Here is a 19074-nt window from a genome sequence, read left to right on the forward strand (position 1 = left end):
CCTCATTAGTGACAACGATGAGGCCGCCTACAGGGAGGAGGTGGATCGTCTGGATGAGTGGTGCGACAGAAACAACCTGCTGCTTAACACCGAGAAGACCAAGGAGCTCATCGTGGACTACAGGAGGAATGCTGACCCACATCCACCCATCCACATTAAGGGGACGGCTGTGGAGCATGTGAGCAGCTTCAAGTTCCTGGGAGTCCACATCTCCGAGGATCTCACCTGGACGACCAACTGCTCCAAGCTGGTCAAGAAGGCTCACCAGCGCCTCTTCTTCTTGAGGACTCTGAGGAAGAACCACCTGTCCTCAGACATCCTGGTGAACTTCTATCGTTGCACCATCGAGAGCATCCTGACCAACTGTATAACAGTCTGGTACGGGAACTGCTCTGCCTCGGACCGGAAGGCGTTGCAGAGGGTCGTGAAAACTGCCCAGCGCATCGCCGGAGCACCACTTCCTGCCATAAAAGACATCTACAGGAAGCGGTGTCTGAAAAGGGCTGGGAAAATCATCAAAGACCCCAGTCACCCATCACATGGACTCTTCACCCTCCTGCCCTCTGGGAGGCGCCACAGGAGCCTCCGGACTAAGACCACCAGGTACCGGAACAGCTTCTTCCCCACAGCTGTCAGACTCCTGAACTCTGCCTCCTGACATCTGACCCACGTTAAACTCATGGACTGAACATACACACACCCACAATGGACAACTGTACCCTCAAACACAATAATAACATGGACTGAACCACCACTCACAGCCACTAGCACTTTATATAGCCTCTGTAGAAACTATCTACACCCTCACTTATCTTAACTGCACTACTGTATAGCTCTGTGTAAATAATCATTCTGTACATTCGATAATTTTTAACCTACAACTGTTTACAACTTGCATAGTTCCCATTTCTGTATAGCTGTATATCTCAGATTCTGTAAAGTTATTTATTTCATATTCTGTATAGTTTTTCATATTTATATCCTGTTCATATCCTGTACATAGCTTGTACTCACTACAGCCTGTACATACTTATAGTTATAGAATATTCACAACATACTTCATACCGTGTACATTATAACATACCATAATAGACCCATTTCTGTAATATACTCACATATCTATATTATTGCTAATATATATTGTAATATATCTATATCACTAAAGCACTTCTGGATGGATGCAAACTGCATTTCGTTGCCCTGTACCTGTGCATGTGCAATGACAATAAAGTTGAATTCTATTCTATTCTATTCACTTAAAGGAGCCTCGCTGTGACGTAATCGACCTTCACATGCGGCCTCCGAAGGACGCAGGGACACAGCCCTCCTGAGGATTACCCAGAATCCCTTGCTAATCCTAGTGGGTGCAGGGCGACATTTGACACTGGGTGGCGCTATTGTGCCAGCGGCCTGGACTTCTGCCTGGAGTCACGTGACTTTTCATTGAAGGGGCACGTGCGCCGGAGCTTCAGCTTCAAACGGACCATCACGAGCAGGAAGCGGCTCCCATGGCCTCTCCACTGAAAGTGTGCATAGTCGGGTCTGGAAACTGGTAAGCTCTTATGATGCTGACGTTGATGCCGGACGCGGTGCTGCAAACAGGTTGTTGCATCTGTCGGTGTGCGGAGTGTCGTTAGTGCCTACCTGGTTTGTAAGCGTCCTCCTGGAGTCAGCTACGAGGAGCTGGAACAGAGCTTCTTCAGCATAAGCACAGTGCTTTCCTGGTCGTGTTCCTTTTTAATTTCATATTAGCTGGTGATGTTAGTTTAAGTGTTGCATGTTTCAGGTGACACATCCGGAAGTTTGCCTTTTTCCAACAGCTGTCCCCTCTGTCTGCCGGCATCCTGCGGTTTGACATATGATACAGGGCTCGCTGAAAACAACAGCTAGTCTGTAGTTAATATTGACACGTATATGAATTTCCATTCTGTTCTGACAGAAACACAAATTATTCTCAGCAAAAAAAAAGTTAATTCGATGTTTTATTCCGCTAAACCATAATAATGTGGTTCGGTGAGATAAATCTGAAGCCAACATTTACCCCTGACACCAGCTGAGTGAAGGGACCTCGAGCTTACCTGCATCCGGGTCACTCTTTCAGCTGTTCATTTAAAATATGCGCACAAGTTCACTGGTGATGGTCAGCAGCCTGCTCCATAAACATGAAACTATGGCGTTATGTTGTGAGCCCCTCACAAACAAATAAAGAAATGTGCCATATGCTTCATGAGCACAGAGGGAGGGCGTGCTGGACATCAGTCAGCATAGAAACAGACCAAAACTTTAAGAAGCGGGTTTGTTTGATTTGTTTCCTGTAGGCTGTAAGTAAGTGTTGTTTATTTCAGCATGAAACACGCGCCGTAGTAAGTTCAGGGACTGATCCGTGTGGTAACTCGAGCTTCAGTGCCTACAAGTGTCTCAAAGTTTGATGTGACTAAAGACTGAAAATGTCACCGTCACCAGTTCATACAAGCCTGAGTGCATGTCCATGTCAACATGACTACAGGTAACATTACAAAACAGTGTTTTCTTCAAAAATAAATATGTTTAATGAAGCCTGCTGATTGGACTTGTACAGAGTATTATAGTTCCCAGATTGATTATGACGCCACTGACAGCATACACTCACCACGCATGACCAGAGTTTCTCATTTGACTTGAGGATAAAAATGTCAAATGTTTGTTTGTTTGTTTTTAATTGAAATGTAAGATGGTAAAAACAGTAACAGTGGGCTTAGTAACTCAGCTATGGCTGTCAGAGTAGACTGATGTCGGGTCAGATTGTGCTTACACTGGGAAACAAAAGCAGAGTTTTGTTATTTTATTTTCCCCATAAACCTTAAAAGGCATCAGTGGCAGACTCTGCTATAAAATCAGTGAGCGTGTTACAGCCCATCAGTGTGGTGTTTAGTGAACAATAACCTTCCCTTTGTCATCTCTGGACTCTTAGTGCATGTTTTCACCTGTGTAACACCTCGATCAGAATCTGTTTTGTTTACATGAAGCAACAGTAGGATCGTGTTCCCGGACAAGAACACTAGCACACCTCCTTAATCCTTCATATGCTTAATCACCTCTCACACCAACTCTCTTCCACTCGAAAAATTCACAAGAATGAAGCTAACGAAGTAGTTTAGGATGGTCCAATTGATTAGCTGTCTGAATGATTAATTGATCAATGCCTTGAAACATCTAGAAATATTTGCTGATCTCTGTGTCTTTGTTGCAGGGGCTCTGCTATTGCCAGGATTATCGGAGATAATGCCAGGACATTGCAGCATATTGCTACCACTGTGAAGATGTGGGTGTTTGAAGAAAATATTAATGGCAGGAAGCTTAGCGACATCATCAACACTGAGCATGAAAACGTTAAGTACCTTCCTGGATACAAACTACCAGAGAATGTGGTGAGAAGTAGTATGATGTCATTCTTTTGCTGAGCTCATTAAACTCTGCAGAGCACTAAAGCTGCACTATACTGCCAAAAGTATTCACTCACCCAAGTCATCGAATTCAGGTGTTCCAGTCACTTCCATCAAGAACCCAGGCATGTAGACTGCTTCTGCAAACATCATAGATCAGTGTGATGATGGGATGCAACAAGGCCGGTCATAAATATCCTCTTTATCAAATATTCCACAGTCAGCTTCTAGTGGTATTTTAACAAAGTCGAAGCCTACCACTCAGCCACAGAGCAGGGTCAGCGCACAGTGCACCGAGGTCACCGGCTTTCTGCTACAGGCCTCCAAACTTTATGTTGCCTTCAGATTAGCTGAAGAACAGTGCATAGAGTTCTTCATGGAATGGGTCACCATGGATGCTGTATCCATCACCAAGCACAATGCAAAGCATCCGGTGCAGTTGTGTAAAGCACGCTGACCTGAACTCTAGAGCAGTTCACTGGAGTCACAAATCGTGCAATGATGGACAAGCTGGCGTTTGGTGGCTGCCAGGAGAGCGATACGTGTCTGACCGCAATGACTGCAGTGTCCATATCGACATGGTTGAGAGACTTTGGTGTGGAAGAACTCGACTAGAGTCCTCACCTCAATCTGACAGAACACCGCTGGGATAAATTAGAGTGGAGACTGCGAGCCAGGCCTTACATCAGTGTCTGACTTCACAAACGCGCTTCAGGAAGGAGGTCAAGAATTTACGGAAGCTTGTTTCTGCCAGTAAAAAAGAAAAATGTATCCATAACTCGAAATTTTGAGTTACCTCTGCCAGTCAGTAATCTACATGAATGTCATTTTCTTGTTACTTGGAAGGATATGGCGCGCTCAAAACCGGAGCGCAACAAATTGGCGCCTGCGAGAGTTCGTTCGCTGATAGTGACGCCACGTGATTCAGCTAATAACACAAGGCTTTCATCATGTGTGAAGCCAGGCTGAAAATAGTCAGCAGTTTGTGCATTCATGACTGGCTGTAGTACTGGTAGCTTAGCATAGCATTTGTAGCTGAGGGTAACAAGGAAAAGACAGCATTCACGTAGCTTACTGATTGGTAGAGTTGACTCGAGATTTGGAGAAAATAAGCACACTACGAAATGTGGAGATCCTTCTCGTTAAAGCTGAAGCTGTTATCGTTGCAAAGGGTTGGATGACTTTCTATTAAACCCTTAGATTAAGACTGGGGTGTCACCCCAGTTCATGTATGGCTGAAGACAGACGAGTGAATATTTTTGGCAATATGGTGGAAGTGTGTAACACAGTACGGTGGGGAAATCACCCAGACTCACAGGATTATTCAAAGCCTACTCAGCTTTGAATTGAATGGCGCTTCTGTCGTCTCCATAGGTGGCTGTACCAAAGCTCTCTGATGCTGCTATGGGAGCTGACCTGCTGGTGTTTGTCGTCCCTCATCAGTTCATTAGGAAACTCTGTGATGAAATGGTGGGCTGTGTCTCTGCCAGAGCTCGAGGAATCACGCTCATAAAGGTAATGATGCCCATTTCACCGTCTCGCTATCTCACACTCCACTGCTGCTTTTAACTTTCCAAATTCTGCAGAGCAAAGACCTGACACAGGATCTGAGCCGTGCATACAAACTCAGCTGAACATGCCCGGAGTATCTTTGTTATGTGGATTTGCTTCTAACAGGATCCCTAATGATCAGGATAAGCGGTCACATAAAGCTGTTTTTTGGTTCATATTGCCAGTAAGTGTCTCCAGCCATCCATAAAACACAGCAAAGGTCTTTGGGGTAGTAAAGGTGTAAGGACATTTGGCACACAGACTGCAGTAGCCAGGGATCCGGTGATGTGCAGTATTCATTTTGTGATCAAATATGTCGACAAAGTGAGCGTGTGCGCTGAAGAGTGAGTTTGATGTTTGGATGCCTCTCTTCCACAGGGACCCCCCAACATTCTGATCCAAGCACTGTAAACAAAAACACACTAAACTCAGAGTCCAGTGTTTGTCTGTTTCAGTACTCATGACGCATTCATGGCTGTGTATTGCATTAGTACATATTTTGAGCACATATTTTGCAGGGCAGCCTGTAAGTGCTGCTGTCAAAGCTTTGGCTGCACCCTGGAGCTACGTGGCAGGCAGGAAGAGCCACAATACAGCACTTGGAAAATGAGAAGTAAACTCACAAGCAGTCTTTTAATGTTACGCTTATACCAAGTACAAAATAATATAGATCAAAAACAAGGAAACCAAAACTACAGATCTTCTGTGAACCAGCGCTAAGAAGGGCAAACCAAGCGTCCCAGCAGGTCTCACTGCCTGTCTTGTCTGTCATACATCCCTCCTGGCACGTATCCACCTACTCCACCCTGCCTGCACTCTTCTTCACCTCTCTTTTGCACTTTTCCATGTGTCTCTTTCATTCGCATACACTAGTCATCACATGACCTGCAACACCTTCACCTACTTTTCTGTCACCCTCAGCTGCCACGTAAGATCCCACAGTTCCTCTCTTGGTGCCTCATCTTTCTCTAGCTCCACAGGGTCACATCGCAGGCGTCCATCAGCGTACTCAAAGCAAGCGTCACGTCTGTAGTGCTCTTTCTCTGCATGAAGCCACACTCCCCTTCACTGATCATCACCTTTAACCACTCTTTCCCATACCTCCATGGTATCTGTCTCAGGCTTTATCCCTCAGTAGTTACTACAGCTCTGCACATTACTCTGTTCTTAAAAACTGGTACCAGTGCACTTCTCCATTCCTCGGCCATCCCCTAACCAAACAGTACAATTTGAGTGTGTAACACTGTTGTTTCGAAGTCTTCGGTCTGTAGTTACAGGCTGTTTGTAGCCTGTCCAAATTTGGCACGAGTGTCATTTTTTGCATTTGCCATCAACATGTGTGACTCATTTGGTGACACTGAGGTCTATTAACAAATTTCTAGGCACAATAAGGGGTGTAAACTATAACGCATGGTGGAAGTAGATCATATCTATGTGTTTTGTGGATGCTGTGGTCCTACTGGGCTCATCAAATGCTGATCTCCACAAACCCCCTATCATCAGTCAGAACTGGTACCTCAGAATCCCACGTCATGGCTCTGAAGCTGAAAAGACTCCAGGTTAGAGAAGAATTGCTTCCTCTAGTCAAGAGCTCAAATATCTCTTGTTCACAAGTGGGTGAACAGGTGAGTGTGAGATGGACTGGTTCATCATCTGCAGTTATTTGGACTCTGTTTTGGTAGAGAGGGTGCTGGTGAATGTGTTTGGCTGCAAGCTGTGGGTAGTGACTGGAAGAATCAGGCTACATCAGAAATTAGCTTCATTTCAAGGGCTTAGCCTTGGGGTGAAGAGGTCAGTCAGAAGGAACATATCAGGGGGAGGCTGGTTTCCTCCCTTGACTTTCTGCATGCATCCATCTACAGCATGGGTATAAGCAGCTGTGTCCTTTATGGCTCATCCTGTATGCCATCGCTCATCCACCACCGCCCCTCTCATTACTGTCTCAGGGTATATATGAGGGTCCAGAGGGCCTGAGGCTGATCTCTGACGTCATTCGTGAGAAGATGGAGATTGATGTCAGTGTCCTGATGGGAGCAAACATCGCCAACGAAGTAGCAGCTGAGAAGTTCTGTGAATCCACCATCGGTGAGTAGAATCCACGTGGAAAATGTTATTCAGTAGATTCTATTACTGCCTGCTGTAACTGGCATGTTGTGGATTTAAAAAGAACAAACGGGACCTGGGGCCCGTTCTTCGTACCTCGCTAAGTAAGTTAGCTGGATTAGATTGTTGACGATTTCGCGTGATCTTGGATCGTTCGGTTCCCCGAAGCTCATCCGGGACTTGCTGCCATAGCAACAGAGCCGTAAGCGTAAACCTGCTCGGGAGCAGGTTTACTTTATGTAAACAGGATTAGATCGCGGCCACTCAGGTATTTCCGCTTCATTTATACGAAAGCAACAGCGATATTCCACCACTGTTTCACCATAAATAAATAACATCAATGTAACTAAAGATAATGCAGCACCTGATCCATTTATTGATGTCACACAGATACATACAGGTCATTTCCTAAAAAAGGGAAATGTACTATTAACATTCTATTACATGTATGTGATTATTACAGATGTAATTCATATTTCACAGTAGTAATTGTAAATTACGTCGTGTAATCAAGATGAGAGACCACGGCTATAAAAGCGAAGGTGGATTTGGGAAGCCTGTCGCAGCCATGTCCTGTCCGTATACGCGAGCAGCCCATTGCGGAAGGTGCAAGATTGATAAGGAGAGTTTTCAGAATTCAGCGTATATTGCGGGACAGACAGGATCCTTTAGCTCAGCGCGACAGTGTGCTCATAGAGAGATATCGATTTCCCCGTGAGGGTATTATTTACTTAACCAACTTGTTGACGAGGGGGTGCAGGACCACCACCTGTCTTTTTTTTTTTTGCTCTGCCCTTTTCTTGGTTGCTGTTATAAACAAACAAACAGATTATTTCAGGGTCTCTTTCCTAGAGACGAAAAGCAATATAAGTGATAAATATTACCATTCTGTAGAATATTCTTATATTTCACTTTTACTTGTTCCCATGTTCTAGTGGGTCCTGTTGTGGCTCTAATGTGTAAGGGGATATAATATAACATAATATAATGTAATATAATATTGGATAATATAGTGTAATACAGTAAATTTACCCTACCGCCTACTGGTGTTGGCCAGAGGGGCCGATGGCGTGATATGGCAGCCTCGCTTCTGTCAGTCTGCCCCAGGGCAGCTGTGGCTACAACCGTAGCTGCCTCCACCAGTGTGTGAATGTGAGAGTGAATGAATAGTGGCATTGTAAAGCGCTTTGGGTGCCTTGAAAAGCGCTATATAAATCCAATCCATTATTATTATTATTATTAAATTACCTACGAGTTTAATTTGTCAGCAACTTTCTGCCAGCCCTCTCTCCTTGCTTTTGCAGCCTTTGCAGTGTTCCCTTGCGTTCTGATTAAACTCTGAAACTCCTGAAATCCCTCAATCAAGAGTTCTTGCTCTGCTGCCGAAAAATACCGAGCCGAGCGCACTCCTTCGACATTTTCGCCGACCAATCAGAGGGTTGCCGATCAATGTTTCTACTATCGATGCGTAGCCCCTTTTACGACACCCAGTGATGTCACATTACTGCGTCCAGCTGTACTAATCGTCAACGGAAGGTGTGTTCGGAGAACCGGATTAGCGAGCTCACGGTTAGCGCGATGATTTGGTCTTGGATGTGTCATTTGATCTTGGATGTAGTAAGCGACGTACGAAGAACGGGCCCCTGGAAGAGAAGAAATGTGTTTTGTTTTTTTGTCCCCTTGGCTTGATTGGATGGGAGTGTAGGGTCTCTGCCTGGTTTAGGAAGCAGACTCATACTGGCAGAGTTCATACTGGGAGATGGTGCGTGATCTGAATTTGAGTCAGCGTTCTGAATAAAGTGCGTGCTAGCAAAGATCAAAATTGTGTAAAACTGAGCTGGAAAACCATGTGGAGCTGGAGCTGGGAGATGCTGTGGGCTTCATGGCATTCACACGTTGTGTAATAATGTAAGGACAACATCAGATGGATTCGTCATTAATACATATAAAGCTTCAGAAAAGTCTTTTAAAAGATGTATTTGTTGCGGATCATGAGTAATGTTCCCAGGCGAGTCTTTAGTTGTTTTTTCTTAACTTAGCTTTAACTGGTTAGCCTGGAATTTTCTGGATTTATTGTAGGGCTGAACGATTATGGAAAATAATCTAATTGCGATTTTTTTGCCCCAATATTGCGATTGCGATGCGATATGCGATTATTTTTTTAAGGTCTTTGTCTTCTGTATTATTAAACAAAGACAAGCAATACATCATATAGTATGGCCAATACTATATTACATTAATTTTAAACTGTTCTTTCCTGGAAGACAGACCTCTGTTATGATGACATGAGGTGATGCATGAATTGATGACTGACATTTTTATTTAACTTCTTCAATCACAACAGTATATTTGAACATACACAATAGTTTATTTTTAGCTTACAAACATCTGAGCATAAAGTGCTGACAAGGAACCCTGGTGTAAACATTAAAATGAAAGTCAGTACAATGTGCAGATTGCAGAAATATACATAAACAAAATCAGTGGCTTTACCACACTCAGTTTTTCGACATCTGTGAACTACTAGACAGTCATTCAATTAAAAAATAATATTAAATAAATAAAACTAATAAATAAAAAATACACACATCTTACTGATCTCTGCAGTCAGTAACATTACACATAAAGTGCAAACATAATAGCAATCGTATAAACACACACACAAACACGCCTTTAAAGTTTAAAGGCGTGAAATTGGACGGTCTAGTTCTGATTAGCGTCGCCGCTGTCTCGGTGGAGTTTAATAAACTCGGCCGTCTGCTTCCTGCTATCTAAAATATAACCAGACACTGGTGTAAACTCTCGACTGTCTCATACTTCTGTTTAATAAGTTTTCTGTTTGACGTTTAGTCAGCTGTGTGAAAACCAAGGAGGAACCCACCCGGGGGATTAATAAAGTTTTATTTTATCTAATAACTTTAATCTCAGCCAAACCGATTTACTCACGAACAAACAAAACACTGAAAAAAGCCCAACAATAACATTTTTAGGTTGTCTAAGTGACTTATATATTACGTTTAACCCGAGCAGCGAAACTCCGCGGTGATCTGAAAATGATGTGCCGGGAGTTGTGCCGTTCTCGGCCGCATCAGTAACCCTCGAGCTCCCGGCTAGCTGTCGAGCTGGTGGGTAGCAGACGCCTCTGAAAACGTCGAAGCACTTTTGCAAATATGCGATATCTTGATAAACTGAGCAGATATTTGATGTTTACACAGCTACTTTCTCGCCTGAAAATATGTTAAAAGTCTATTTTGTGACCCAGAAAGATTAGTATGAGTAATTTTAAAACTTAGTAGCGGCCGCCATTGCTGGAAACTGGAGTTTGGCTGGGCCGCGCTATGAATTCTGGGATATGGTAGTAATTTGGACAGCCTTCGGCGCGTCGCTGTGACGTAATCGGTCTACAAATGCGGCCTCAGGAGGATGCAGCCCATGAATTTGGACATGTCCAGAGTATAATCGCAGCCTTTGCGGTTAGAAAATTGCACTTGATCATGTCGCGATATTATCGCAAATGCGATATATCGTTCAGCCCTAATTTATTGCCATGTTCAAAGTTCTCCAAACTCAGCCTTTGCACCAGAAATCGTCTTTTTGTCACTTATTTCATTTAATTCCAGTTTCAGTTTTCTCAGATTGCTAACTATATGTTATTGTGGTGAAGGTTTTTTTCATTATTTTTCTTGTTTTAATAGTAAAATATTATTCTGTTACTACTTTTCCTGCTTCCTTTAAACGCACAGTGATATTACTGGACGCTCAGTGTTTACACTGCCTGTTCTTTTGTGAAATAACTTGCTCTTTAAGAATATCTGCTCATTGGTGGTGTAACTCCTTTGTGTCTCTGAGAGACAGACACCAGTCTGAGTGTCTGTGATATCCCTCATAATGGAGCTGCTAACTAAAAGTAGTCTAAGCAAGAATCTGAGTGCTGTTCTGGTGAAAAGAAGTCCCTGAGAGCTGAACGATGTAATGCCAAGCATCACAAAGACCAAAGTTACTCATTTATTGTTCGAGCATGTCTGTAGACTCCCTGTTGACTGCTCGGGAGCCTCCTTGGGTGGATTGGGAACAGGACCTTGCCAACCAATAGCTCCAACAGCTCTGTGCTTCATTAGCAGGAAGCCAAGCCATGCATTAGCAATTAGGGATTAATCATCTATTCAAGGCTATTTTGAGAACTGATGAGCATAATGGTCAGTAATGCGATAAGACAGTTTCAAGTTTACCTGTTCAAATAAATTAGTAATTAGTGATCTGGCTTATTTGTATACTTGAGCCTAAAGATTATACTTGGATTAGACTGATTTCCACATCTCCTGTGATTTGTCCGTCCATCCATCTTCTGGGGCCAGGTACGGTAGGCAGCAGCCTAAGCAGAGAAGCCCACACCTCCCTCTCCCCGGCCACCTCCTGCACAGTGTCCTGGGTCTGCCCCGGGTCCTCCTCAGAACACCTCACCCGGGACATATTCTTGCCAGACGCCCGAACCGTCTCAACTGGCTCCCTTCTGTCATGGTCCTGAGTTTGGTGACCCAGTGTTTGTTTTGGATTATTGACATGCTTTATTTCAGCGAGTTCTGACCATCAGATCGTGTGTGTGTGTGTGTGTGTGTGTGTGTGTGTGTGTGTGTGTGTGTGTTAGGCAGCAGGAATGTGGAGAATGGTCTACTGTTCAAAGAGTTACTGACGACTCCAAACTTCAGGATCACAGTAGTGGAGGATGCTGACACAGTGGAGCTGTGTGGAGCTTTGAAGGTAAACACTTACACATGACACTGAATCAAATACTCTATAATCACATGGCTACCAGCACGGTCTCTCTGTAGTTACTGTCGACTGTAAGGATGTTTGGAGTCTAAATGTCTGTGTAACACTGAAATGTGAAACCTTTTGCTGGTAAAGAGGCAGAACCAGTGTCTGTGGTTATGAAACCAAACTGTCCTTCGTTCCATCTTGAAATATGATTCGACGCCTTCGCCGGGACTTCTTTTGTCATATTTTCAATGGGTGTCAGATATGTAATTGGCCACAGGTGTTGACTGCATGGAACCTATGAATAAACTGATATTCCAAATGCTCTGTGGTTTGGTGAATGCAGCGTCGATGATTTTCATCATTTTATACTATATATGTAGAGCTGGGCGATAGAACGATAACGATATGTATCGCGATATAACTTTTACTCGATAGAGAAATTAAGCTATCGCGATAGACCTCGCCGCTCTTGTCCTCTTTTAAAAAAAAAAAAAAAAAAAAGGTCAGCCAATCCAAATTAAGCAGCGCAGAGCCGAACCAATCACAGCCGCAGCGTCACGTCGTGTGACTTGTTACATACAGCACAAGTGCCAAGCCGCACGTGTGTTTGTTTGGGAAGCAGCCAGCGGGTAATGGAGGAAATGAGTGTGCCGACTAGAAAAATCAACCGAGCGTGACCGAAGAGAAAACAGATGATGGTTCCAATGCCGGAGAGATTGTTGAACGGAAGAGCCATAGAAGTTCCGTAGTGTGAAGGTATTTCGGCTATTTCAAGTCTGACAAAAAACAGAGCAGCGTGCACTGTAAATTGTGCCGAAAGCAAGTCTGGAAATACAATAAACTGGTGCATGCGTCACACTGTGCGCCACGTTATTGTTTCGGTGAAATGAATTCCTACAATACTGTTACTGTTAATTCTACTCTCTGCAGTGTTTAAATGCTTACATATACACACAGTTACTGTCCCTCCACACATACGACTCGGTTCTGCTTCTATGCCCCAGCTTTGTTTACTTTTTCCCACCGAGGCTTCTAGACTTCTGATTGGCCAACATTTCTGCACGGTTAGGAATCTAGCGCCACCTGCTGCTTTGGCATGTTCATAGCAGCGTTTTCCTTCATTTCTGCCTTTATGTGTGGACGGGATTATTTTTTTAAAACGAAAACGGAAAATCTCCGTTTTCAAAAATACCCGTGTACGTGTGGACGTAGCCTCAGTCTCTGACTGGAAGCGCTGATTCGTCATTCGGCTTTTGTCAGACTAAAGTAACTGTTAAAACTGTTTGAAAAGCTCAGCTATACAACAAGGAGAGATTGAGAATTTCCTTTTAGTTCTCAGTTTATTTGATATTGACAAAAGTTAGTCAGTTTTGTCTGTTCTTCTGTAAAACAAACTAAGATTTATTTTTAGAATTAATATTTTGTTTCTAAGTGGAATTGACAGTTTAGTCTGTTTCGTTTGTTCTATTTTGAAACTTAAACGCTTTAGCGGCTGCCTTTTGTGTAGTTTGTAATATTTGCCTTTATTTATCTGAAAAAGTCTCATGTTCCTTAAGTACATCTACCCTGTTGAACTTATTATGGGAAATAAATATTTAAATCAAAACAAGCTGCTGATTATTTCACATTTTACTTGTGAGCAACGGCACATTTAAATCTTACAAATATAGTTATTTGGCTGATATCGTGATAGATATCGTTATCGCCTGAAATGAAAAAAACATATCGTGATATGAAAAAATCTCATATCGCCCAGCTCTATATATATGTATATATTTTTTTAAGAGTAGTGTTTAAATTGGAGCATGGGTGCACCAACACACTTGAACAGTCGTGTTAATAATGAGCTTTATTAGGTGTGAGGTGATGCACTCATCAGTACATGATTTTCAGTCTTCTGTTAGTTGCATTGAGAGCTTTACATCATTTTCTAAATGTGTGTTTTTGTTTTGTTCATTGCTGGTGAAGAACATCGTTGCAGTGAGTGCAGGTTTTTGTGATGGCTTGCAGTGTGGAGACAACACCAAGGCAGCTGTGATCCGTCTGGGCTTGATGGAGATGATAACCTTCGCCCAACTCTTTTCTAAGAATGGCGTGGTTTCCACATCGACCTTTCTGGAGAGCTGTGGTGTGGCCGACCTCATCGCTACGTGCTATGGCGGCCGCAATCGACGAGCAGCAGAGGCCTTTGTTAGAACAGGGAAGGTATGTGCACCGTCACGTTTGGTTGTTGTAGTGTATCTGCTCTCTTTCCTCATTACGCATTACTATGTAAAGCTTTATTAGCTCGAACTGTTTTTGGTTTGAAATGACGAACTGCTTTTTAATTGTGCACTTTCTTGTATTTTCTTCTTGTCACACCTGCTGATAGAGCATTGAAGTGCTGGAGAAGGAGATTTTCAATGGTCAGAAGCTCCAGGGTCCTGCCACCTCAGCTGAGGTTTACCGCATCCTCCAACAGAAGTGCCTGGTGAATAGGTCTGTAATCAAGTTTCTTTGTCTGTCTATTGTATTTTTTTTTTTTCTTTTTTGACATGTAACGCAGCTCTGTGCTATATTTTGACTGTAAACTACCTGTCAAAAGTTTGAACATTTATTGGTTTGTCTTTATTTTTACTAAGTAGCCGCCCTTTGCTTTGTTGACAGAGCTGCAAACCCTCATCCTTCTCTTAATGAGCTTCATGATGCAGTCACCTGAAATGGTTTTCCTCACAGGTGTGCCTGACAGGGTTCATTGGTGTAATTTGGGACCATCAGTTGTGTTGTGCAGCAGTCAGGTTGGTACACAGCTGACAGCCCTGTTTGACAGAATCAATCAGCTAAGTAAAGAGAAATGACATCATTACTTTAAGAACTGAAGCTCAGTCCAGAAAATTGCAAAAACTTGAGGACGCCCCAGGAAAGGAAGACCAAGAGTCGCCTCCACTGCTGAGGATGCATGCATCTCACCTCAGTGTTATGTCTTTTCGGGTTCTTTAAATGAACAAACGGGGTCGGGTCAGTTTAGCCCCTTTTACTCAGCATCCGCATTTATGACGAAGGGCAACAAAGTAGAATGGCTCATTTTCGTGGACAACCAGCGTGAGCCTTGTGTGAAAAGGCGAATGTCTAACCCAACGTAAGGATGACAGAAGGAACCCACAGCAAATATATTTAATCAAAAATAGCCAGGTCAACTTCTATTTCTGTTACGGACTAGTAACATTTCTGTCCGTGAAATTTACCCATTCGTTATCTCTACGGGAATCCTCCATCACTCTAATTATTACCCAACATCATTTGCCCTTCATAGTCACTGCAGCGTGACATTTCCAACAGTAGGTGGTGCCATCGTCCCATTTAGCAGGATGTAACTTGAACCATTTTTAACTATGTTACACATGGTTCCCACTGTGAAGCATGGAGGGGAAGGTGTGATGGTGTGGAGGTGATTTGCTGGTGACACTGTTGGGGATTTATTCAAAACTGAAGGCACACTAACCCAGCATGGCTACCACAGCAGCCACATGCCATCCCATCTGGTTTGCTTTTACTTGCACCATCATTTACTTTGTTTGAATATGACAATGACCCGAAACACGGTCACCTGACCTAAAGCCAGTGGATGAGATGGAGAACAAAGTGAAGGCAAAGGACCAACGAGTGCTCGGCTTCTCTGGGAACTCCTTCAAGACTGTTGGAAAACTGTCTCAGGTGACGACCTCGTGAAGCTCATGGAGAGAATGAAGAGTGTGCAGCAGCAAGCAAAGCAAAGGAAGGCTACGTGGAAGAATCTCAAATATAAATATGTTATTTCACACTTTTGTTTACTAAATAATTCCACATGTGTTCATTCATAGTTTTGATGCATTCGGTTTGAATCTACAGTGTAAACAGTCATGAAAATAACTGAAAACCATTAAATGACAAGGTGTGTCCAGACTTTTGACTGGTAGTGTATAACAAGTACAGAGCTTGAATTAGGGATTTCAATTTTAGTTTATCTTTACATATAATTGGGAGCAGTGGGGAAATGCCTCAAAAATACGCATATACATAAAATGGTGACAGAGGGACCCTTAGGCCCCTCCTCGATTCAGAGATGGTCTTTCCCTTTTCACGTAAATGGTCCCTTGACTCTGCGCTCAGGATAGGACAGATTAGATGATTAGATCATGTCTACATGATCTAAAAGCAGATTACTTCAATCTTCCTGAACAGGATAGGGTAAGTATCAGTCCCTGATATGATTCACACCTACTGTACTCTGTGAGCGCCTGGCAGCACAAGAACCAGGCTACCCAAAGATCAGAGAGTCCTGATCCCCCAGAAGGGACTGGCCCCCATCCAACTACCAACCAATAGCCTGCCTCAGCACAACAGCGACGCTGCTGTCAGGCATCATAGCAGGTGATATGGTTGGAGATTTATTAAGAATTTAAGATAGATCTTAACCAGAGCTCGTGACCACAGGGATATAAATAAACTAGTAAATCAACAGCTTCACTTTTATGGTGAGATCTTTCTTCACCACCATGGACGACATCAGCCTGTCTGTCAATCTCCCAGTCCACTCCTCCCCTCACTCGTGAACAAGACCCCAAGATACTCCACTTGGGGCACCAGCCCCTGCCTTCTTTGGTGACAACCATGGTCTTGGAACTGGAGGTGCTGATTTTCATTCCTGAGTGGTGGGCTGCAGACCACTGTGAGCTGGAGCTCACCACTAAATGAAGCCAACAGAACCGTGTCCAGGCAGACTTCCCAATATAACTGCCAGAATCAGTAACAAAGATAAACCCTAGCGAAGTCCAACACCAGGGGAAGAAGCCTGACTTACCGCCACCGGTGTAGTCCAAGCTCTCGCTGTGGTTGTACAGGAACCATGTGACTTGTAATAACAGACCAGACACCCCTTAGTCCCTCAGCACCTGCCACTGAATCCCTTAAGGAATGTGTCGAAATTCCTTTTCCAAGTCCACAAAACACATGTAGACTGGTTGGGCAAACTCCCACGTGCACTGGAATGTCCCTGACTTGATAAAGAGCTGGTCCAGCATTCCCCTGTCCAGGACAAAAATGACATTAATGAATCTGACGTTCAACTAATGATGGATTCTTGCTTCCAGTGCCCTCACCTGGACTTTCCTGGGGAGGTTGAGGAGTGTGTTCTCTCCATAACTGGAGCACAGCATTAAGTCCTCCTTACCAAAGAGTGGTTTAAGTGCCTAAGTGACCTTGCCCCCGGTGACGGGCGTCATCCCTTTCCTCACAGAATCTGCTTCCTGTATGGAGGTCATGTCAGTGGGATTGAGTAGATGCTTGAAATGTGACGGCGCCATTTCTCCCCCATGTGGTTCGATGGCTACCACAAGCCACCTCTCAGCCGCTTATTATTATTATTATTATTATTATTATTATTATTATTACTACAACTACACACTTCGAAAGGATTTGAACTATTTTTAAACGCAGAAATAGGTAATAAAGAACAAACTCTCCCTAAACTCATTGAAGTTACTGTAATGAACCGCACTAGGATTCTACGCTGAAACAAACTGAAATATGTTACTGGGTCGTTTTGAGATCGTAGAGATGGTCATACTTTGGCTCATCAGTGTTTAGAACTTTCTTTCTGACTTTAAATTTGAATTTATTTACTTCTGTATTGTTGTTGTTTATCTAGTCTATATACGTTTGTTACATGTGAAATTAATAACTTGAATTTTCTCTTTTCTGCTTTGTCAAGCTCTAACTCTGTCCTTCCTCTCTCCAGGTTCCCTTTGTTCACAGCAGTTTATCAGATTTGTTTTGAGAAGAGGCCAGTCCAAGAAATGATTTCCTGCCTGCAAAGCCACCCAGAGGACATGTGATCGCCTGGTGCGTCTCAGGAAGCTGTTGTTTTTCCATTGATCATTTTCATTCTAAGGTGAAGTTTGCATTAGGTTCTTATTCTGTCAAAAACAATCCCCAACAGCTTTACACCCATAAAATAAAAAGTCCTTTATCATTTCAATTTGTACAAACTGTCAGAAAAAGTTCTTCCAGGCTTCCAACAGTGTAGGATGAAAAATAAATCCCCGTGTTAAAACACAACAAAGACTGACTCTCCCACTCAGTGTGTATCCATGCCAGCCCTTGAACCACTGTCACATATGAAAACGAGGTATAATCTGAGCTTCAAAACCGTGGAACAAATCACCCAATAACATCTATATAAGTGAAATTGTGTTTTAGCGTGGGCCTTTTGTGGCAGCTATATTTGTTTTTGTTACCTACACGACCAACTTCACATTTTTCTCGGCAGGTTGATTACCAAGCTGCCCACGGTGCTCCTTAGACTTAAAACACAACAGCACGCACAAGATCAGCTCTGGGTAGAGCATGTGTTTGTGTGTGAGCCTTGTGATAGGAATAGGCTGGGAAACAGATGAATGGATAATGAGCTTGTGTGTCTTTAGCTGTGATACTTCAGTGTGCTGATGTTGCAACCTTCTCAGAATTCTGCTGTTAATTTGTTGGAATAAATGCCACTCAGACTGATTTCTCCATGTTTTATCTAAAAGTTTTCATTGTTAATCTTGAATCGTGTCATGAGATGGATAATAGGTTACAGGTTACCATCTTTTAAAGGCTGCATTCTGTGTTTTTGATTTATTTTTGAAAGATTAACATTTGTCTCAGTTTGTGACCAAATATTTCTGGAACCTTTGCATTGCAGTATGTTTCTGTTTCTATCAGTGATTTATCAGATGTGTCACATATCAATAAGCAGTTGTGTGCTCATTAACATTGCTACCTTGCCTGTCAGTGGCCACCAGCATGGTCACTTTGACACACTGCATCCATCACACAGCAGAGGGCGATGCGCTTCAGTCACGGAGAAAATGTCTGCATTTCAATGTCTTTCCAGCTTCACTTGGCTTGTGTTCGTTCAGGTAAACGTAATGAATGGAAGTGAAACAAATAATAAATTTTGCTTGATCACATGTAGCACTAGCAAACCTTTGCCTCTTAAATTGATTTTGCATTAACAGACTAAACTTGAATGCCTTTGACAAAACCAGCACTGGCTGTCAGGTAAACTGTCCACGACACCTTTAGAGTTGCAGCAGGAAGCTACCCACTGAGGAAACATTAGTTACATTTTTGTTGCTATTCTGAAATAAAATATTAGAAACTACACTAAAGTGTTAAGTCTGAGTTGTGGAACATTGAAAGGGGCCCCTTTTGAAATTTCTTTAGAAATTTTCTTTTATTA

At 43.1% G+C, this 19074-nt stretch overlaps 1 protein-coding gene across 3 annotated transcripts; it reads left to right on the forward strand.

Annotated features, from left to right (window-relative positions):
* The first annotated feature begins 1410 nt into the window (after window positions 1–1410).
* Window positions 1411–18525, forward strand: LOC309716648 (glycerol-3-phosphate dehydrogenase 1-like protein). 3 transcript variants are annotated; one of them, XR_014279487.1, is made up of 9 exons: window positions 1411–1552; window positions 3230–3407; window positions 4797–4937; window positions 6920–7058; window positions 11722–11834; window positions 13803–14039; window positions 14206–14312; window positions 14481–14611; window positions 17590–17677. XR_014279487.1 is itself a non-coding variant. In XM_082550578.1 (8 exons), exons 1-8 carry the CDS (start codon window positions 1509–1511, stop codon window positions 17684–17686), a joined length of 1056 nt encoding a protein of 351 aa, XP_082406704.1. In that variant the 5' UTR covers window positions 1411–1508; the 3' UTR covers window positions 17687–18525. The 3 variants fall into 3 exon arrangements, 2 of the variants coding, with proteins under 2 accessions (XP_082406704.1, XP_082406705.1); XM_082550578.1 differs by lacking the exon at window positions 14481–14611 and having other exon boundaries at window positions 17590–18525; XM_082550579.1 differs by lacking the exon at window positions 14481–14611 and having other exon boundaries at window positions 3230–3368; window positions 17590–18525.
* The last annotated feature ends 549 nt before the right edge of the window (window positions 18526–19074 follow it).

This window comes from Aulonocara stuartgranti (genome assembly GCF_965226115.1).
Source record: "Aulonocara stuartgranti genome assembly, chromosome: 11".
In the NCBI taxonomy this organism is placed as follows: Eukaryota; Metazoa; Chordata; class Actinopteri; order Cichliformes; family Cichlidae; genus Aulonocara; species Aulonocara stuartgranti.